Raw genomic sequence first — 22,993 nt, forward strand, 5'->3', positions numbered from 1 at the left:
TGGTGTTCAATGTTGGCCACCACATCTAAGGAATATGGTGTTTAATGTTGGCCACCACATGTTAGGAATATGTTGTTCAATGTTGGCCACCACAGGTTAGGAATATGGTGTTTAATGTTGGCCACCACGTTAGGAATAAGGTGTTCAATGTTGGCCACCACATGTTAGGAATAAGGTGTTCAATGTTGGCCACCACATGTTAGGAATAAGGTGTTCAATGTTGGCCACCACATGTTAGGAATAAGGTGTTCAATGTTGGCCACCACATGTTAGGAATAAGGTGTTCAATGTTGGCCACCACAGGTTAGGAATAAGGTGTTCAATGTTGGCCACCAGATCTAAGGAATATGGTGTTCAATGTTGGCCACCACATCCAAGGAAGGGCATAGCTCAATAGAGAGGGTACAGCATAGAGCATCTCCATTGATTGCAGTGCGAGCTGCACTCAGAGCGGCTGAAGGAAGCAGGACTTTTTACATTTGGAAGGAGGTAATTGTGAGGGCATCTGATGGAGGTGTTTCAGATAATGAAGGGTGTACACAAAATAAGTGCAGAAGAGGCCATTGTAGCAGAATGGCCAGTGATAGGACTAAGGCCACAGTTTCACAGCTTCCACTCAGAGTAGTAAATGCATGAAATATTCTCCCTGGAATGTAACTTGCAGCAGAAACAGCAAATCGATTTTAAATTGAGTTACATAGCTATGTACAGTCAATCCAAAAATATTGGCACACTTGCACTTTTTTCAAATAACTCACAATTTTCTCTAAAAATAAGGTTAAATTAACAAAAGTATTTGGTCTCCACAATTCTATATTTCACTCTTAACATTACAGAACCTTTGTTTTTGATTCAGAACTTAATATATCCTTTTAAATCAGGGAAAAAAAAGAAATCCCCCTCCCACGCCTCCTCCCCCCAAGCCCTCTCCCTCCCACACATCTCCCTGCTCTCAAATGTTGTGTTTGTGTGCTTCCCCTTCTCTCCCCATCTTGTCTTCCGCTCCCTCTTTTTATATATTTTGTTTGTCTGGTTGATTTGTTTGTGAAATAAATGTTAGCTCTTTCACGAGCCTCGATTCAGTATACAAAAAAAAAAAAAAAAAAATGACCTTGACAAAATTATTGACACCTGAGACTTAATAATAGGTAGTACAGACTTTGGACAAAATAACTACAGTCAAGTGTTTCCTGTAGCCATGAATGAGCTTCCTGCACCTCTCTTCTGGCAGTTTATCCCACTCTTGTTGTGCAAACTGCTCCAGTTCTCCCAGATTTGAAGGGCACCTTCTCCCAACTGTTGTTTTCAGATCTCCCCACAGGTGTTCAATGGGATTTAGGTCTGGACTCATTGCTGGCCTCTTCAGAACAGTCCAGCGTTTTGTCTTGAACCATTCCTGGGTGCTTTTTGAAGTGTGTTTGGGGTCATTGACCTGCTGCAAGACCCATGACCTTCGACGGAGACCTTTTCTGATACTGGGTTGAATATTGCGCTCCAAAATGCCTTGGTAATCTCCTGATTTCATGATGCCATGCACACATTCAAGGTACCCAGTGCCAGAGGCAGCACAGCAACCCCATAGCATCACTAAACCTCCTCCATGTTTGATTGTAGGGAAGGTGTTCTTTTGTTTGAAGGCTTCATTTTGTTTTCTGTAAACATAGAGATGATGTGCTTTACCTAAAAGCTCTAATTTGGTCTCATCTGTCCACAGGACATTCTCCAAGAACGATTTTGGCTTGTTCAGGTGTGTTTTGGCAAACTCCAGTCAGGCTTTCTTATGTCTCTCTCTCAGCAGTGGGATCCTTCTGGGTCTCCTACCATAGAACCCCCTCTCATTGAGTTGCTGACGGATTGTGAGAGTTTAAACTGTCATACCTTGTGTCTGAAGATCAGCTTGAATCTGTTTGGCAGTTGATCGAGGTGCTTTCTCCACAATTCGAACAATCCTTCACTGCAATCTGCCATCAAGTTTTCTCTTGCGGTCACGTCCAGGGAGTTTGGCTACAGTGCAATGGGCCTTAAACTTCCTGATAACATTGCGTACTATGGACACAGGAACATCAAGGTCTCTGGAGATGGACTTGTAGCCTTGAGATTGTCCATGCTTGGCTACAATCTTCTGTCTGACCTCTTCAGACAATTCTCTGGTTTTCTTTCTTTTATCCATGCTCATTGCGGTACACACAGTGACACAAAACAGCAGAATGACTCCTTTTCTCTGTTCAAACCGGTTGAGTGAGTGATTTTTATATTGCAGGCACCTTCAACTTACCACAGGTGAGTTCAATTCCAAAGGAAAGGAGAATCACCTGCTTGAAATCTAATTATTTCTAACAACTTCTAAAAGGTGCCAATAATATTGTCCGGGCCATTTTAGGATTCATTTGTGGAATAAGCTAAGATTTCGTAATTTTTAAAGCTTTTTTTGTTTTGTTCCACTGCAAACCAAAAAATACAAATGTGGATTCTAAAAGATTATTTAATTTCAACAATTGTCTCGAAGAAATGGTGCATTATTTTGAAAAAAGTACAAAGGTGCCAATATTTTTGGCCACAACTGTATGAGCAGCTGCAATTGAGGGCTACTTCAATATTAGCAGTATTGCACACACCTCATGGGCCTGATGGCCTCATTCTTCATTCAAGTTCCTTGTAACTCAGACAAAATGTCACAAAAATTACATTTTTATGTCACTTTTGTTTCTTTCTTTTTTAAATAGAATAGATCACAAAGTCACAGATCACAAATGTGTAGAGGTTGAGTATTGTCTCCTCTGAGAGAGGCCATGTTCACAAGCATGGTGTTGATAAATGAAGTGTGGAATGCACAGCAATGCCTTTTCTCACCCCAAAGTCGAAGCAGTTGAAAGAAGACTGGAGGTATGTCCGCGTACCAAGGCCATATATCTTGAGAAGCATCTCGATGAGGAAGAGGCCCAGAAAGACGTATTCAGTGTAGCCTGATGAACCATCAGACAGCGGTTAGTCCTTGGGCTCAGCCACAGATGGACCTTCCCAAGGCAGTGAAGGAGGCACCCAAACATGTGAATTTGTGTAAGAGACATGCTGTTAGGTTGAAAAAAAAATACTTCCAGGCAAAGTGTAGTGAGGACTCAAATGGTCCAAGTGGAAGCCTTGTCCAAGAAATATTAGAGCATATTGGCTTCTACATTAAAAAAGATCATTACTAAAAGTGGAAAGTGTGTGCATGTGTGTGTGCACGTGTGCGTGTGTACTTGTGAGTGCATATTAATGTGTTTGTGTATGTGTGTGTGCACGTGTGCGTGTGTACTTGTGAGTGCATATTAATGTGTTTGTGTATGTGTGTGTACATCTGTGTGTAGTTTTGTCTGAGTGTGTTTGGGCATGTATGTGCTTGAGTGCATATTAATGTGTTTGTGTGTGTGTGTGTGTGTGTGTGTGTGTGTGCATCTATGTGTAGTTGTGTCTGTGTGTATCTGCTTGTGAGTGCATATTAATGTTAGTGTGTGTGCGTGCACACGTGTGCATTTGTGGGTAGGCCAACATCACTTGGTACTGACACCTCAATTATCAATGCCTTTTTCTCTATTTTGTACCGAAATACTATATCTGCTCGCAATGCTTTGTTTTCTATGTTTACGCTCGATGGGATCGTCAGGTAGTATGTTAGCGTTACTTCCTTGTTTTCAATGATTGCTTTTGGTTCATGTTTCCATGAGGCTTCTGGGACCGGGATATCAAAGTTTTTCCATATGTGCCAATCGATTACTCTACATACCCTGTTGGGCCTTTGTGTGTACAGCTGTTCTGACATGAGTTTTTGTACATCCCAGTCGGAGGTGGCTCGTGCTTCGTGTTGCTATCTTACTGAACCTGCATCTGTCCGATTGACTCAGTCCTGCCATTTTCTTAAAGCCATTCGTGTAGTGTCCCTGATATTGCGCATTTATAATGATTTGTTCACCATCTTTTGTTGAGATGACATCTTCTTAGACATTCCAATGAGTATTCTTTGTCTATCCCCAACCAGTCCAACTCTTTTTTTATATCTTCCTGCTGTTTATTCATTCTTCCAGTTGTCGGTGCATATCTGTTGATATTTTGTTTTTTATTTTGGTCTTTTTGGCAATAGTTGCGGCTGTATTGATTGCTGTTTTGGTTTTACGCGTGACATCTTCCATTTACACCTGTCTTTGGAATTTTCTTCTCGGTCAGTTAGGGATACCTTTTCTGGTTTGCTGTCTTTGTGTTTGCATACAAATTGGATTCTGTAGTCTGGTGAACTTTTCATGTATTCAGCAAGTCCTACAGTCATCATTCTTAACACTTGGTTGAGTTCTATCCGGCCGCTATCTCCTTATCGTCTCGGCAGGTACATTCTCGGGATGCACTGATTTCGGAAAACATTTTGTGGATGGTGAGGAGTTTCCTTATTTTGATATCTAGTTTATTGATTTCCACTTGTTTACTACTCCACTGCTGTACTGGAAAACTGGTATTGCTAGTTGGTTTATGGCTTAGATTTTGTTTCTCGATGTGACATATATGTTTAGGTTCAGCCTTGTTCGACGCAGATATTCTTTGGTAACTGTTTTATGCATTTGTTTGTGACATATTTGGTGGCTCTCTTCTACTCCACGGTATTTATTTGCATGATGCCTTGTTTTTTACATCCTGTATTTTTGTATCGAGGTCGGCGAGGCAAAACAGGAGAGGAGACGGGCTTTGAAGATCATGCGTCGTATCTTTATTCTTGGTATTTCAATCTTTCCCTGTGAGTGTTGCAGGATTCGTGTGGTATTCCATAGATCCATGGCTTTCTCAATCAGCATGATTATTTGGGGATTTATCTTGCACATTTGCATGCACTTTATCATCCATGAATGTGGGACAGTCAAAAGCTTCTTTTTTTTTTGGTCTAATCCATGCTGTGGACCATTTGGTTCTTCTTATATTGAAATTTTTGAGTGTGGCCTTGTTTACTAATAGGTGGGCTAATGTACGGTAACATCCTCTCTTGCATCCCTTCTGTTCTGTCTCTAGGCCTCCTTGTTGTGTTCGGTGGTGGTACTTTGTTTCTGTGATGATTCCTGTTACAAGTTTGTATGTTATTGGTAGACAGTTTATTGGCTGGTATTTGTGGGAGATTTGGGTCTTTTCAGATTTGGGTGTTACCTTCTATGAACCATTCATCCATTTTCTGATCTCCTTGGATAAGTTCATTGAATGTTCGAGTGTAGTGAACGTGGAGAACATCAAATTGCTTCAACCAGAAGTTTGGGATCCCATCTGGGCCTGGGCTTTTGAAGTTTGTCATCTTTGCAGATTGTCTTATCTTTTCTGCAACAATGTATTGCTATGTTCACAATCACTATAGTGTGTGTGTGTGTGTGTGTGTGTGTGTGTGTGTATGTGTATGTGTGTGTGTGTGTGTGTATGTGAGTGTGTGTGTGTGTGTGTGTGTGTGTGTGTGTGTGTGTGTGTGTGTGTGTGTGTGTGTGTGTGTATAAAAGAGATAGAATTGTGAGGTACAGAAATGAAAAAACGAGATGTTTGTGTGTGTGTGCTTGTCATATTATATTCTAAAGAGTTACTGCTCTTGTAAATAACAAAAGTGGTACCATTGGAAAGCTAATAACCGATTACTTTGAACACAAATTTGCGTCCGTCTAATCACTGTTTTAAAACCCCCTCTTTCCAGGATTGAATAAGAAGACTTGGGAATATGAGCTTCATGTTGCGGTAACATTTATTATTCCAAAAAGTAGGAACCTTTAGAAGGACATGGAATAGCATCCAAAATGATGTGTATTACTTCTCGAAGCAATATAAAAAAATATATAAAAGTACACTGAAGGAGCACTTTAAATCCACAACCCCACCACTCCCTCCCTCCAACCGCAGTTGTGCACTCCCTTTTTTTCTTCAAGTCCGAAACATTCCCTCCCAACCCAAAGTCCTCAACCTACCCCCCTCAAAGTTTCAACACCCCCTCCCAACTCAAAGTCTTCAACCTACCCCACTCAAAGTGTGTGCGGGGCGCGTGTGCGCCTGGTTGTGTGATAACTGAGTGTGTGGAAAAAGAGTGCACACCTGAGTGTGTGTGGGAAGAGTGTGCACCGGAGTATGCGGTAACGGAGTGTGTGGGGGGCGCGTGTGCCCCTGGGTGTGCGAGTGTGGAGTGGGTCGCGCGTGGTGAGGACGCGGCCCAGGCATCGACACCGACCGGGGTAGCGCGTAGCGGGACGGGTAGCGTACGTGAGTCCCCGGTGAGTTGTGCGCTGCGGTGACCGGAGGGAATCGGTGCTGGGTCGGTCTCGCAAGGACCGGCGTGCACGATTCGTGCCTCCGGCACCCGCACTGTATGGTTGGCGCCGTATGGCGGCAAGGGCGATCGGCGGGCTTCGAGGGGAGGTATGAGTTTTCGGAGCCACGCACCTTATCGGGTGAGGTGCTCCGACCGTGGCCGGTTGGGTCATCGTGCGTGGGACCGTGAGGCCCCGCGCAGGGATGGAGCCTGGCACCTGGGCCCATCAATACCTCCCCCCTTGGATCGTAAATGCCGGACGGACACCACATACAGGCGACCAACCACCCGCATGGATCGCTCGGCCCTTCGAGGCTGAGCTGTGACAAAGCACCTCCATAGATGGGGGCTCATAGTTTAGAAGACTCGGGGAGTAATGTACCCCACGTGGGGGAATTGTAGTGTCACCATTCCTCCCACGGGGGGGGGGGGGGGCATGAGCATTAGTTTAGGGGGATGGCAGTGTTAGGCCCATGGAGGGGCCAACAATGGTTGCCTCCATGGGGGCACCGAAGCTAGCCGAGGGAGGGCTCGGATAATTGTTAGGGATTTAGAAGACTATAGGGACTAAGAGTTAAGTAGTGACACCTGAAATCTAGAGGGTACGTAGAGAGTTTAGGTGGTCATTAAAGAAAAGGGTGTGCTTAGTTTAAAGGGACGACGGGGAAGCACGAGTTTTAGGGGAAATTAGGTAGATAGATGATGCTGTGTATGTGAGAATAAACGGAGTTGTGTGTGAGAACAAATGGAATTGTGTTTGAGGTGTGTGGAGAAAAATGGTGTGCAAGATATTTGGTGTGCAAGATAAAAGCTGTGGAATGCTTGGTGTGGAATGCACGGTGCGAAGGATTGAATGGGGGGAAGTGGAACCCATTCGCGAAAGCCCGGGGGGGGGGGGGATTGTAAAGCCAGGTAGAGGGCATAGGTAAATTGCATGGATATTGACACCTGTGGTGCGGGTAGTGGGAAGTAGTGTTTTGTAGGGTGCAGTAGACAGTGACATGGCTGGGCGTGTGGCATAATTGGTGCGTATGGTTATTGGGGCACTCCGTCACTGGTACCTTGTCGGCCAGGTACGGCCGCAGGTAGGCTCTGGGAGCCGGTTAGATTAGTGTGTGAGTGGGGCCCGAGGATCCCAGGGGAGGACCCGGGTTGCCCGATGCCGAGGTGGGCATACCATATCATGGCATGCATATATATACATATATACATACCGGGCCGCCGCAGCCGTGGTGCTGACGCCCCCCCCCCCCCTCCAGAATTTCCATGTTTTAAACGTTTCCCGGTGTGTACCCTGGTTTAGAATAGGTACACCGTATCCCTGCATGTCGTAAGAGGCGACTAAGAGGGTTGGCGTCAGGAAGGGCATCCGGCCAGAAAAACATTGCCTCAAAAAGAGAACCATGACAATTACAACTACATATGGGCAGGGTACAGCCCGAAGTGGAGATCGGTTTCTGAGGTTTGGGACATGGAATGTAGGGACAATGACAGGGAATCAGGAGAAATGGTGGAAGTATTGATCAGAAGAAGAGTGGACATATGTTGTGTGCAGGAGACGAGATGGAAGGGAAGTGGTGTGAGAATGGTGAAGGGTAGGCAGGGACAGATACAAGTTTGTGTGGCAAGGGTGCCCGGAGGGCGTGAATGGTGTTGGTGTCCTGTTTTCTGAGGAGTTTGTACACAGTGTGGTGAGTGTGACTAGAGTGAGTGATAGGTTGATGATGGTGAAAATGATGATTGGAAAACTCTTGGTGAACGTCATCTCAGGATATGCTCCGCAGGTTGGTCGGAGCGATGAAGAGAAGGACAAGTTCTGGTGTGCGATAGAGAAGCTGATGGAAAACGTGAAAGATGAGGAAGTTGTTGTGGTAGGAGGAGACCTAAATGGATATGTGGGAAGGAGTATTGACGGTTTTGAGGGAGTTCATGGGGGGTTACGGATATATTGTGAGAAATGGAGAAGGTGAAAGGATTTTCGAGTTTGCTGATGGAGCTGATTTGTTGATTTGTAATAATCAGTTCCAGAAAGAGGATAATAAGCTTGTTACATGCACGTCAGGGGGGTTGACGTCAACCGTTGACTACCTGATGGTGCGTAGGCGAGATAGGGAGCACCTCCAGGACACAAAGGTGATCCCGGGGGAGGAGGCTGTTTCACAGCACCACTTGGTTGTCTGCAACATAAGGGTGAAAGGAGCGAGGAGAGCTCGGCGGGTGAAGTACCAACCAAGAAAGAAGGTGTGGAGGTTGAAAGAGGTGACAGTAAGGGAGGCATTAAAAGAGAGGCTGAGTAGGGTAGAGGGTGATGTGGTTGAGCTTGAAAGTGGTTGGATGTCAATGAAAGATAGTCTGTTGGGAGCCGTTGGTGAGGTATGTGGATGGACAAAAGGACCACCGAGGCACTTGGAAACATCGTGGTGGGATGATGAATTTGGAAAGAGGATTGATGAGAAGAGGAAGAAGTTCAAGGAGTGGCAGAAGGCGAAGGGTACGGGAGCAGAAAAAGCAGAGCATGAAAGTTATAAGGCAGCCAAGAAGGCTGCAAAGAAAGAGGTAGCAAAGGCGCAGGAGGCATGTAGGAAAATGTTCGGAGAACGCTTGGATTCGGAAGAGGGTCAGAGAGCGGTATTCAGGATTGCAAAGCAGATAGCGAAAGAGAGGTGTGATGTGATGGGGGGGAGTTGCTTGAAGGATGAAGTGGGACAAATCGTTGTGGACCCAGATGGAATTTAAATGGAGATGGAAAAGATATATGGAAATGCTGTTGAATACAGAGAATGAATGGGATGGCAACATAGAGAGTAATCCAGTTTTAGGACCGGCAGAGAAGATAACTGAGAAGGAAGTTGAGGAAGCGATAAAAGCAATGAAGAGTAGAAAAGCAGGAGGGCCGACGGGAGTTGTGGGAGATATGTTGAAGGCAGCAGGAAGTTGGGGTGTGAAGAGAATGACAGAGATCTGTAATCTGGTGGTGAAAGAAGGCCGCATTCCAGTGAATTGGGAACTGAGTACCCTCGTCCCTCTATACAAGGGGAAAGGTGACCCTCTGGAGTGTGGCTTGTACCGAGCGATAAAGTTATTGGAGCATGGAATGAAGGTATTGGAAAGGGTGTTGGAGAGGAGGATAAGGAAGAAGGTGAGGATCGACGAAATGCAGTTTGGATTTATGCCAGGAAGAGGAACGACAGATGCGCTTTTTATTGTGAGGCAGTTGCAGAAGTACATGGAGAAGAGGAAGAAGTTGTTTCTTGGGTTTGGTGATCTGGGGAAAGCATTCAATAGCGTTCCACGCGAAGTATTGACATGGGCATTGAGGAAGTGAGGAGTGGAAGAATGGTTGATCAGAGTAGTGATGGCAATGTACAAAAGAGCACCACAGCTGTAAGGACGAAGGACAGGAACAGTGGTGAGTTTGAGGTGAAGGTGGGAGTGCATCAGGGGTCGGTACTAAGTCCACTACTATTTATAGCTGTGATGGAGGTGCTGGCTCAGAACGTAAAGGAGGGTTTACCATGGGAGTTGTTGTATGCAGATGATCTGGTGTTGATTGCGGAAAGTATGGATGGACTGAAGGAAAAGATGAACAAGTGGAAGGAATGTATGGAGACAAAAGGTCTGAAGGTGAATATCGGAAAGACGAAGGTGATGACAAGTGGTAAAGCATGTGTTGAGGTGGAAAGATCTGGGAAGTGGCCATGTGCTGTGTGCAGGAAGGGTGTTGGAGTGAACTCCATTCAATGTGCAATGTGCGCTGAGTGGGTTCATCAAAAATGCAGTGGTCTGAGAGGGTCATTAACCAGTGTGGCAGTTACATTCAAATGTAAGGTGTGCACAGAGGGAGCTGCAGATGGAGGAAATGTTGAGTTGGATCTTGGAGACGGCGTGAAACTGGAAGGTGTGAAAACATTTTGCTACCGCGGAGACATGCTGAATGGAGAAGGTGGCTCAGACTCGGCAACGGTTGCTGGAGTGAGATGTGCATGGAAGAAGTTTCGGGAACTGAGTTGCGTGCTGACGAGGAAGGGGTGTCATTGAAGCTGAAGGGAAAGGTGTATGCTGCATGTGTGAGAAGTGTTATGATTTATGGGAGCGAGACATGGGTCATGAACGTAGAGCAGCAACGAAGGCTGGAAAGGGTGGAAATGCGAATGGTTCAGTGGATGTGCGGAGTATCGTTGAGAGAGCGGAAGACAAATTATGAATTGCCAAAGATGATGGGAATAGAGCCTGTGATTGATGCTGTGAAGAGGAACAGGTTGAGATGGTTTGGTCATGTGTTGAGGAAGGATGAAAGTGACTGGTTGAGAAGAGTGATGGAAATGAATGTAGAAGGAAGTAGAGGACGGGGAAGACCGAGAAAGACTTGGCTAAAGATGGTGGAAGAAGAAATGCGGGCAAGGGGGTTAACAAGGAGAGATGCAGAAAATAGGGCAAAATGGAGAAGATTGTCATGGGGACCGCAAGGCTAACCCCCGCTCTAGCAGGGAAAATGGCCTTAAAATGCATGTTGTTGTTGTTGTTGTTGTTGTATAACATGACCTTTTGTCAAACTTACACTTAAGTCACTTACTCTGACTCTCACACTCTCAGTCTTACTCTTACTCTTACTCTTACTCTTGTCATTTACACTTACTTACTTAAGTGAAACTGAGCAAACAAGTCGGATGCAGCAGTAACTTGACTGTCTCCAAGAATGGTCATTTTAAAACAATATGAATCTTAATACTCGTAAATGCCAAGTCATGATCAGAGGTGGGCGCGATTCGGAAAATTTTAAGTCCGCTTCCACTTATCCGCTCCGCCAGCCCGTGTAGTCCGATTCGCTTATCCGCTTCAGCGGCCGAAAATCTTAGTCCGCTTACCGCTTATCCGCTTATCCGCTTCGATTTTTTAAAAGCGCTTCGACGTTTTTAAAGCGATTTTTGACGTTTCTAAAGGGAATTTAATGCTTTTTAAGCCTAAATAGCCATTTCTAACTACTACAAAGACAAACAAAGCTTTTAAGATCAAAAATATACATTTTTATTTAAATAAAATTTATTCAAAATTTATTGAAATAAAGTTTTCCACTCGACTCTACTCTACTCTACAGTTAATTTAAATATAATTTTAATATATGCAAGTTACATTAAAGAAAAATCAATTTGCCCGTCCTTTCTTTGACAAGAGAGTCTACTAGTCAACAGACTAGCAGTCTGTTGACTAGTCCTCGTCTTCCTCCTCCACCTCGTGGGCCTTCTTGAGGATTTGGAGGTTGCCCTTCATGAAGACGAGGGCCTCGAAGTTCGGTGCAGCCAGGGCCGACCTCTTAGGCCTGAGGATGTCCGACCCGTAGCTGAACACGCGCTCGACCGAGGCAGAGCTCGGGAGCGGCGTGTTATGCCTGAGAAATAGAGTTACCCAAGCATCACGGAACTCGAGCGGGAAGAGATTGGGCGAGAGCCGAGTTGTTAGGGTTTCACTTATTATTCACTTAAATAAATATTCACAATTCTAGAGTAACGGCTCAGGCTAACAGCTGATTTGGCGAATCGCGATGCGCTTTAATTTTTCGGTAGTCCGCTTACGCTTATCCGCTTCGGTTTCCGGGGGTTGTTCCGATCCGCTTATCCGCTTCGAAAACGTTAGTCCGCTGCAGCGGATAAGCGGATAAGCGGATAAGCGGACTTTCGAAGCGGACCGCCCACCTTTGGTCATGATGACATGTTTTCAAAGACTCCCAGCAGAGGTGCCCAGTTTTCATATCGGCGACTCAGCTATTAATCAAACAGATTGTGTTAAACTGTTTGGCATCCATGAGCAGGGAAACTTTAAATGGGCATTCAAGTTCAGGCATTGTGTAAAACCTTCAACAGAAAACTACTTTTTGCGGCAACTATAACGTTGTAATTAATATCCCTGTTTCTGATTTAATAACAGTATATTTTCAGTATGTTAGACCCTACCTCAAGTTTTGTGCACGGTGGCATTGCCATGCTGAAACAGGAAAGGGCCTTCCCAAACTGTTGCCACAAAGTTAGAAGAACACAATCGTCTAGAATGACATTGTATGCTGTAGCGTTAAGATTTCCCTTTGCTGGAACTAAGGGGCCGAGCCCGAACCATGAAAAACAGCCCCAGACCATTATTCCTCCTCCACCAAACTTTACAGTTGGCACTATGCATTCGGGCAGGTAGCGTTTTCCTGGCATCCGCCAAACCCAGATTCGTCTGTCGGACTGCCAGATGGTGAAGCGTGATTCATCACTCCAGAGAATGCGTTTCCACTGCTCCAGAGTCCAATGGCGGCGAGCTTTACACCACTCCAGCCAACGCTTGGCATTGTGCATGGTGATCTTAGGCTTGTGTGTGGCTGCTCGGCCATGGAAACCCATTTCATGAAGTTCCTGACAAACAGTGGTTGTGCTGACGTTGCTTCCAGAGGAAGTTTGCAACTCGGTAGTGAGTGTTGCAACCGAGGACAGACAATTTTTCTGCACGACGCGCTTCAGCACTCGGCGTTCCCGTTCTGTGAGCTTGTGTGGCCTACCACTTTGGGCTGAGCTGGTGTTGCTCCTAGACGTTTCCACTTCACAATAACCGCACTTACAGTTGACTGGGGCAGCTCTCGCAAGGCAGAAATTTGACGAACTGACTTGTTGGAAAGGTGGCATCCTATGGTGGTGCCACTTTGAAAGTCACTGAGCTTTTCAGTACAGGCCGTTCTACTGCCAATGTTTGTCTATGGAGATTGCATGGCTGTGTGCTTGATTATATATACCTGTCAGCAACGGGTGTGGCTGAAATAGCCGAATCTACTAATTAGAAGGGGTGTGCACATACTTTTGGGCATGTCGTGTATATATATTATATATATATATATATATATATATATATATATATATATATATATATATATATATATATATATATATATATATATATATAGATAGATAGATAGATAGATATATATATATATATATATATATATATATATATATATATATATATATATATATATATATATATATATATATATATATATATATATATATATACATATAAATATATATATATACAGACTTGGCATTTAATATGGAATTTTTTTTTCTTGACTTGGGTTTACTTTCTTAACTCAGTAAATCAATCTGGTGAGTTTATTTTACACTTTGGTGATTTATTTGTAAAAAGAACCATGTCACTGAATGTCTGTCGCAGCAAGAAGTTAACAACAGGATTATATCACAGGTGGCGTGGCAAAATGTACGGACAGGTGCATTTGATGATTGGCTTAACAGTCGGGTATACAAGGGTTGTTGCGTTCTGTATTAGTGGAAAACAACTGCTGCACATCTCCAAAAGTTAGTGCCGCTTCCTCTAGAGATGGTCCGTCAACTCGACAATGCTGTTTGTCATGGAGTGGTGGCTTTACGAAATTACGGCATGAAACGGTGTGCTATTGCTCGGCAGTATGGCATCACTCAAGGTCAGGTGTCAAAGATCCTGAAACGAAATGCTCAGAGGGGTGTCCCTACTCCAATACCGAGGCCAGGACGTCCCCACAGAACCACAAGGAGGGATGATCGCCAGCTGCACCGGTTAGTCCGCAATGGCCGTACCAAGTCAGCTAATCGGCTTAGGGCTGAGTGGCAGCAACTGACAAATGTGCCTGTATCCAGAAGGCTAGTCAACCAACGACTGGTTCAAGCAGGCTATCGTGTCAGGCGCCCCCTGAGAAAGCCACGCCTGACCAGACAACACCGCCAGTGCCGATTGCAGTGGGCCAGAGAGCACCGTCAATGGCAGCTAGGATACTGGAATCACGTGATCTTCAGTGACGAGTCTAGATTTCTGGTCTGTCGTCAAGATGGCCGCGTCCGAATGCGCAGACAAGTGCATGGAGCCTACAACAAAGATTGTATAGTGCCAAGAGTCCAAGCTGGAGGTGGTGTGGTGACCGTTTGGGCTGCTTTTCATGCAGGGGGCAAAACTGACCTGGTTGTTCTGATTGGAAACCTAAACCAGTTCAAGTACAGGGCCATTCTGGAAGAAACATTGCTTCCATTTGCTCGTGCAGCCTTTCGAGGAAACTTTGTCTTCCAAGATGACAATGCACGGCCTCATCGTGCTCGCATGATCCAACACTTTCTTGCTGACCGTGGTGTAGAGCATATGGAGTGGCCTGCCATGTCCCTGGATATGAATCCGATAGAGAACTTGTGGGCAGAATTAACGCGTCAAATCGACCACTTGGACCAGCAGCCGACCTCTGTGCGTGAATTGCAGCAGGCTATTGTCACTGCATGGCAAGCGATGCCTGTCCAAACCTTGGCAAATCTCGTGAACAGCATGCCTCGACGTGTACATGCTCTCCTGAATGCTTGTGGGGGTTACACGAAGTACTGAACTGTAATTTTACTGTCCATAATCCCAGTCATAATTTCGCTTTTGTTTTTGTTGAAATTTTTTTTGGCTAATGTGCAAAATAAAGAGATACTTTTGGAAAACGTACAGAAGTTTAACAGTACTGTCCGTGAATTGAGTTCGATATCAGTTTACATCACTTTCAAGGATCAATTTATTTGCTTCGAAATGTCAAATGTGGTTTTTGTTTCTTTTAAAGGTCACATTAACAAAATCTAGAATAATTTCAATATAATTCCAATGAACTTTTGGTTCTCAGTCATCTTGAAAAGTAAGTTCACCCCCACAAAAAAAAAAATTCCATATTAAATGCCAAGTCTGTATATATATATAGATAGATAGATATATATTTGACTGTATGGCAGTGATTTTTGCAGTTGACCATTATTGTCCATCTGGGCATACCTAAGAAATCTGTGAGTCCTTGTGGTTGATCATGATGTACAACGGCGACACAGAGGGTGTTGAGGCCAACGAGGCAGAGGACAGTCCAGTAGAATGTCTGTGACTTCACCATCCGTCTCACAAAGAATCGCATGCGCTTTTGCTTCCTCTGGAAATAGGAAGAGGTTTCCTGCTTCACACTCACAATGCTTGCCCGGGCAAATGGCGAACCTAGGCACAGCAACAAAAGGGGAGACATCGCAAGCACTGAGTCACAAGCAGTAAGGGGGTTGCAGACATCAAATTCAAATCCTATGTTTATATCCATTCCATAATTATCAATGACCTGATCGATTGCATGGCAATTCAGAATCTAAATGAGTAACCATGCAGGCTTGTACCCTGTCGCAAAATTATGGGAGCAAGTCCACCCACAGCCTTTTGCCTTTCTGTACTGAAATCACCAGGAGGTGCATCCTTAAATCCAATAAAATATGGCTGCATGTTGGGAGCTGGCATTCATACATTGCTGGTAATCGCATAAAGAGGCACAGCATGCATCAAGAGAATGATCAACTGCACACTTGGCTGTCTTTGCCAAAGTAGAAATACCAAAGTGTCATTGACGTGCAAACATCATTTCTGTAAATCTTCCATTATTCCTTCATTTAAAGTTAATTTTCTTCTGAACTTTGTTTTCTTTATTACTACTCGTATAAAAACCCGTCAGAGATGACAGGTTGGAACAATATATTGGATGGTACAGCCTCCTGAGCATGCCAAAGTCTGAATCCTCGGTCTTATGATTTTTTGGGTCCTCTGAGTCTCTTTGGTGTTTCAGTTCCTCAGGGTCTTTTTGGTGTTTTGGTTCCCCAGGGTCTTCCAGGTCTTTTGGATCCTCTGGGTCTTCCAGGTCTTTTGGGTATTTGATGGTCTTTTGGGTCTTTCATGGTCTTTTCCTTCATGCCCTTTTATGGTCTTGTTCTAATCACCAGGGTCCTCAGGGTCTTTTGGTCTTTGGAGTATTTTGGGTCTTCGGGGTCTTTAAAGTTATTGGGGTATTTTTGGGTCTTTGGAGTCTTTTGGGAACTTGGGGTATTTTGGGTCTTGAGGGTCTTTGGGGTTTTTTGGGTCTTCTGGGTATTTTAGATATTTTGCATTTTTAAGGGTCTTTGGTGTATTTGGGTTCTTTGGGGTATTTTCGGTGTTTGGGATATTTTTTTTGGTATTTAAGGGTCTTCAGTGTCTTTTAAACCTTTTGGGTATTTTGGGTCTGTTGGCTCCATTGTGTCTTCAGGATATTTTCAGTCTTTTGGGTTATCGGGGTCTTTTGTGTCTGTTGGCTCCATTGTGTCTTCAGGATATTTTCAGTCTTTTGGGTTTTCAGGGTCTTTTGGGTCCTCTCAGTATTTTGTAACCTTCTTTTAGTTGTTTTTTTTTTTGGTAGTTTTGATACCTTTGGTGTTTTGGTTTAAGTATTTCATGTTACAATTGTAGGTGACATCAGGTCAGATGTCCAACCAATGGGTGAAGAGCAAACATATATATATATATATATATATATATATATATATATATATATATATATATATATATATATATATATATATATATATATATATATATATATATATATATATATATGTATGTATATGTATATATATATATATATATATATATGTATGTATATGTATATATATATATATATATATATATGTATGTATATGTATATATATATATATATATATATGTTATATATATATATATATATATGTAGGGAGCTGTAATGCCCCTCCCCCTTTGTATATCCTTGCTGCTTTACCAATTACCAAGTATAACCAATTATATGTTTTGTTTTGACTTGCTACTGTACTCTTTTATGATACTGAGTTCTTTCTACTGCATTGAGGATGTGTAATATCCTAATAAGGAGTTCTCTGCCTGTGTGCTCTGGCCTGCGTGGGCACAATCTCTAGTTCCCCTTTCCAGGCCTTGGAGGCAACTCTTATCTCTCTTTGCCTTTCTCCTGACTCTGCCATTATCTTGCAAGTTGACAGTTTTACGAGTGTCCACTCCCCTTTGTACTTTCCCAAGCCAGCTGCTATACAGAAAGTTGTAAACATGTTGTCACATAATGCTGACCATCTCCTTATCAGAGCTAACCCATGACTGGCCTTGGATGAACTTCCTTTAATTAACTGAACAACAGGATGGGACTGTGGTGGGGGACCCAATGAGCCCATTCTGTCTCTGTGTCTTGTGAGCTAACTCCACCCCTGACTTTCCTTTATATAAAGCAATGTTAATTGAATTATTTCAGAGCATCTTGTTGTACTGTTGGTCATTCCTTGTGAGTTTCAATGCAACTTTGCTGTCCTCAAGCTTGAGTACTCGAGTTCCAATAAATATATCCGTTGCTCCTTTCTTCTGAGTCTTTTGAGTCCCAAGTCCTAAGTCCCAATCCGACAACTGGTGGCAGCGGTGGGATCAGTCTGGGCAGTCCGGGACGCGGTCCCAGGCAAGGGAGTGGTGAGAGACCAGCTGGCAATTGATCCGGGTCAGGTGAGCTGTGGTTTTCTTTTGTTTTTTCCTTTTTTAGCCCGGGGGTCAGTCCAAATTGTAACCCACTCTCTCTTGCTCGGTCGCCGTACGTTCCGTTCCCTGCTCATACCTGTTCCACGAACCTAAATTTAATTACGGACCGCTTGGGTCCTGGAGCAACTGATTGTTTATGGACTCGTTAGGGTAACGTTACGTAAGGAGAAGTGCCCCACGTTGGGCGCCTGAGGTTAAGGGGTAATAGATCTCTGGGTTGTGAGGGTAAGGATAAGGGCGGCGTCCCGATCCGAGGCCTACCCGGGAGACGTTGGGATTTTAAGTAAGATCAGAACTATTATACGGGCGTAGGACGCCAGGAAAGTGCAGTAAGGGTAGGATAGACGGCTGTGTAGGCGGGCGAGCCTCTCAGAGTTAGGTAGCGCGGCCGTACCACGCGAGGCGGGCGAACCTCACGAGTACAAGGCTGCGAGCCTCTCAGAGTTAGGTAGACGGCTGTAAACGCGAGGCGGGCGATCCTCACGAGTACAAGGCTACGTCGGTAAACTCAATTTTCTTAGGATGGGTAACAGTATAGGTAATAAGACAGTAAAGGCAGGTGAACCGCTTAGACATACCCCAGCATTTTTTATGTTTAAGAGGTATGGCTATGCTGCTGTGAGACCAGGGAAGTCATGGGTTGCATTGACGAAGGATTTAGGAGAACCGTGGCCCGAAGGAGGGTCTTTTGCGCTGGAAAAATTGGACGTGTTGTATGAGACATTAGAAAAGTTCGAACAGGCCACGAAACACTTTCCGCCTGACTATTGGAAAGTCTTTGGCTGGTGGAAGGAAGAAGCGATGAAGCGACACGCAAAGTCGAAACAGGCCAGCTTGGCTGGTGAGGTAACAAAACTCAAGGGTCTGAGGAAACAGGCGAATAAAGAGCAGGATGAAGCGCTTAAGGAAATAGAGAGGCAGGCCAACGCGCGACTGATGCCGCTCGTTGAAAACCCAGACCCCGCGAGAGGGGAGGCAGTGACCAATCTACCCTCCCCAGCCCCAGTCCTAAGCTCTGTCCCGGGGTTTCAGGCACCACCTATCCTTTCTGCGCCCCCGCTACCACCTCCCTATAACCCCGCTACCATCGCGCCCCAGATACCCCAGAACCACCCGAGCCAGGGAAGGCCGTTTGCACAACTCGGGGCTAACGGAATAGATGACGGGACCGACATCGCAGGGTTCCCGCCACCGATAGGACCGGATGGGTTATACCCCTCACTGGTAGGTTGTAAGGGGAAAAGGACCTCACAAACTACCCCATCGGAATGTCAGGAAATAGAGGAAAGGAAAACATTGTGCCCTGTACAAGTTATCGGAGTTGACGCCCAAGGACAGGGGGTTCGAGAAAGAGTACCATGGAAAGAATCCTCTTTAACTGTAATGCGGGAAAGGATTCAACATTTGCTTATTGAGGATCCGCGGCAGATAGTGCCGACCATGTCGGATTGGTTTATAGCTGGCGAGTGCGACTACCGAGACATAACTCATATGGGAGTATCCGTGCTCCCACCCAAAGTATGGGAAAGGGCTAGACAAAGAGCACACTGGCCGCACGACGACCCAAGGGCGGTGGGTGCTATCCCCCGGATAACACTAGTGCAATGGGACGCACTGAAGCTCCGGCTGCTGGGTGCCATCGAGCATGCGCTGTTGCCAGCAGGAGGTCCGGATTGGGGAAAAATTGGGGCCATAAAACAAAAGGCAGGAGAACCAATTGGAGAGTACCGAGAAAGGTTGGAAAAGGCCATTGCGCGCTGGGGAGGACTGGGTCCGATGCAGCTGGGAGGGCTACCCCAACCATTGGTAAATCAATATCTAATCGAGGGGCTTCGGCCGGTGTTAAAGAAACAGGTACAGACCGTCCTCTTCGGCTGGAAGGGAATGACAACCAACGAATTATGCGACAAACTGGAACAATGCCCGGGCTCCTCCCTAGAGGAGAAGAAGGATATTAAGGAGGAAATATTGCAAATGTTTGTCCAGGAGAAACGGGCTCAATTTAACCAAAATAAGAAAGGGGATCAGAGTCAGAACTACATACACGAACAGTGCCAGAAGTGGGGACCTGTTCGAGGTCCAGAGGAACATAGGAGGAGTTGTTATCCTTTTTTCTATAAGGGCCAATTCCCCAACGGAGAGTGGATCCCCAGCGAAAATGAAAACTGCGACGGTTGTACTGAGGAAGATTTTGGACTAATTAATATGAACGAGGTAAAACAGCAATGGACAATACCACCCCCTCTTCCCCTTCCTCCTCAAAACCCTCAAACTTGGAATGTGCAAGGGCCCCCTCCCCAAAATTGGTATCCACCAAGACCCCTTCTCCAAAACCCCGGACCACCCCCCAATAGTGGGATGCAGAACGGACCAAGGGGGAACTGGGCCCCGCCTCGGGGTCCGCCGCAGTGGCAACCAGTGAACCAGTCACTTTGGGGGCCGCCAGAACGTAGGCAGGGCGGAAGGGGAGCTGTAGAGGGACGACCTATGCCCTCCGCACCACCGGTTCCGCAGGAACCGTGCCATTATTGCAAGCAGACGGGACACTGGATACGTGATTGCCCAAAGGCTCGTAAGGGGTTTCAGCCCCAATACAATAGAGGGGCCTATTGACGGGACGCTGGCGAGTCGCCCAAGGAGTGTCCTCTCTTGACCATGACACCGGCAGAGGAACCAACCATGATGTTGGACGTGGAGGGAAGACAATTAGAATTTCTCGTAGATACGGGCGCGACTCGCAGCACAATTAACAAGGGGCAATTGCCCTCTTTGCGCCCTACGGCCAGGAACGTTCAAATACTGGGTGTTTCGGGTTTACCCCAAGCGCTTCCTATTTCGGAGGAAGTGCGAGTAACATGCGGCCCGCTGGAGGCTAAACATGCTTTCTTGATGACCACTACCGCCCCGACGAATTTGCTGGGACGGGATTTATTGTGCCGTTTGGGCTGTCAAATCTCATGTACCGAGGAGGGAGTTTTCGTAGACGTCGCGGAGTTTAAACGCGACTTGTTGATGACGGCACTGGCTCGTCCCGGCCCCACCGCGTATTGGTGGCGCTTGGATCCAGGGGCTTTGTCTGCTTGGACATATATCATAGATAATGTGTGTTTGGACAGTTCAGTGCTGCGAGATTGGATGCAACAGCACCAAATTTCGATAAAGGACTTAAAGGATAATCCACCCCATTGCACTGCGTACTATGATGCAACGGGTGAGGACGAGAACTACCGGGAAAGGGTTAAGGAAAAGCTGGGCGAATGGATGCCCCTACACTTGTCACGGGTATGGATCGGGCGTGAGGGAATAGGAATTGAGGTAGTCCTAACCCCGAGTCAGCATGCGCTGACCCAATACCCCGAAGGAGCGGTCGCCCATGTTACCCTCACTACTGCCAAAGGGTGGCCGCCGGAAAGTGTAGGTTGGATGGTAGGGAGGTTACGAGAAGTTCCCTTACATGGTTATCGGTGTAAGAGGGGCCGCTGGACTTTGAAACAGCTCGAAAACGGTGAAGGGTTCTCAATTGACATTAAGGCAGAACGGAGGGACGGAAAGTTCGAAGAGGCAGAGTTGCCCCCCAAAGGCACCTATGCCATGAGGGCAGTGCTGACGGACCCGGGTGAGTCGGATTACCTCCTAGCGGAGGTGCCAGACAATTTATGGCCCAAAAGCGACGGCGAGGTTGGACGGATGCGAGACGCCAAACCTCTAGTGATAGCAGTGCAGCCGGGGATGCGCTTGCCAAACGTAAAACAGTATAAGCTACGACCTGAGGCCGACGTAGGCATAGCACCAGTGATTCAATCCCTAGTGGAACAGAAGATTATCGTAGAAACTAACAGCCCATGTAATACACCAATTTTGCCAGTTAAAAAGCCGTCAAAGGACAAATGGAGATTTGTACAGGATTTAAGGGAGGTGAACAAGGTGATACAGGGCATACACCCACTAGTTCCAAACGGAGAAACCCTCATGATGTCAATTCCGCCGGACGCAACATACTTCACGGTCATCGACCTTTGTTCTGCGTTTTTCTCTGTGCCCATCGCGCCTGAGTCACAATACTTGTTCGCTTTCACCCATAGGGGGCGCCAGTATACTTGGACAGTACTACCTCAGGGGTTTTCAGATAGCCCCACTCTGTTTTCCCGGGCGCTGCACCGCGACCTGGCGGATGTGGAATTGAAGGGAGAGTCAGTGTTGCTGCAATACGTTGACGATTTGTTGATTTGCTCCCCTTCAAAGGAGGCGTGCGAAATGGATTCTTTGGCCCTATTAAAGGCCTTGGCGGCCAAAGGCCACAAAGTAGGCAGACCAAAACTTCAGTTTGTGCGGCAGGTTGTAACTTACTTGGGACACGCCATTTCGCACGGAAAACGAGAATTGGATGCTGGACGAGTGACCGCTATCACGGAGCTGCCTCGCCCTCGCTCGCAACGGCAAATGCTGCGCTTCCTAGGTATGACGGGATACTGCCGCACTTGGATACTTGATTTTGCGCTGCTGGCTAAACCACTGTACGAGGCGACCAAATCAAATGCCCCGGACCTATTGGTATGGACGGATGAATTGAGGCGATGTTTTGACGGGCTGAAACAGGCGCTGGTTACGGCACCGTCATTAGGACTCCCGGATTATGCGAAACCATTTACCCTTTACACTCACGCCATGGGAGGTTTCGCCCAGTCAGTTTTGACACAGACCCATGGGGATAAGGAGCGGCCGGTGGCCTACTTTAGTAAAAAGTTAGACCCGGTCGAACAAGGGTTTCCGGTGTGCTTGCAAGCCGTGGCAGCGGCCAGGTACGCAGTAGAAAGAACAGCGGACATTGTTATGGGACACCCAGTAACGCTACGGGTACCACATTGCGTCACTTTGCTGCTGTTACAGCGAAGCACACAGCATTTGTCTAACACTAGATTAATGCAATACGAATCTGCACTGATCACTGCAGCCAACATCACGATCGAACGTTGCACGACGCTCAACCCAGCCTCACTGTTGCCCACTCCTGAGGAGGGCGAACCTCATGTGTGCACCGACGTTGTGCAGCTAGTCTCCACGGTGCGATCGGATTTAAAGGACAATCCCTTAGAATATCCCGACTGTACATATTATGTCGATGGATCAGCTAGGCGCGCATGGGACGGGTCCCTGTTGTCCGGGTACGCCGTGTGCTCGGATAGCGAAACGGTAGAGAGCGGGCGTCTTCCACCTACATTTTCCGCACAGCAGGCGGAGCTGTGCGCCTTGACCAGAGCGTGCAGCTTGGCGGAAGGCCTTGCCGTCAACATTTACACAGATTCGGCCTACGCTCAC

At 46.1% G+C, this 22,993-nt stretch overlaps 1 protein-coding gene across 1 annotated transcript in view; it reads right to left on the bottom strand.

Moving 5' to 3' along the window:
- Nucleotides 1–22,993, bottom strand: part of LOC137439185 (putative voltage-dependent N-type calcium channel subunit alpha-1B) — an 856,614-nt gene that overhangs the window by 623,348 nt on the left and 210,273 nt on the right. The window contains exons 11-12 of the mRNA XM_078766934.1: nt 15,104–15,313; nt 2,851–2,963 (exon numbers count right to left, since the gene is read on the bottom strand). Coding sequence (XP_078623060.1) covers nt 2,851–2,963; nt 15,104–15,313 — 323 coding nt within the window. The remainder of the gene's footprint in view (nt 1–2,850; nt 2,964–15,103; nt 15,314–22,993) is intronic.

This window comes from Myxine glutinosa, chromosome 13 (assembly GCF_964187855.1).
Source record: "Myxine glutinosa chromosome 13, kmMyxGlut1.1, whole genome shotgun sequence".
NCBI classification, from domain to species: Eukaryota; Metazoa; Chordata; class Myxini; order Myxiniformes; family Myxinidae; genus Myxine; species Myxine glutinosa.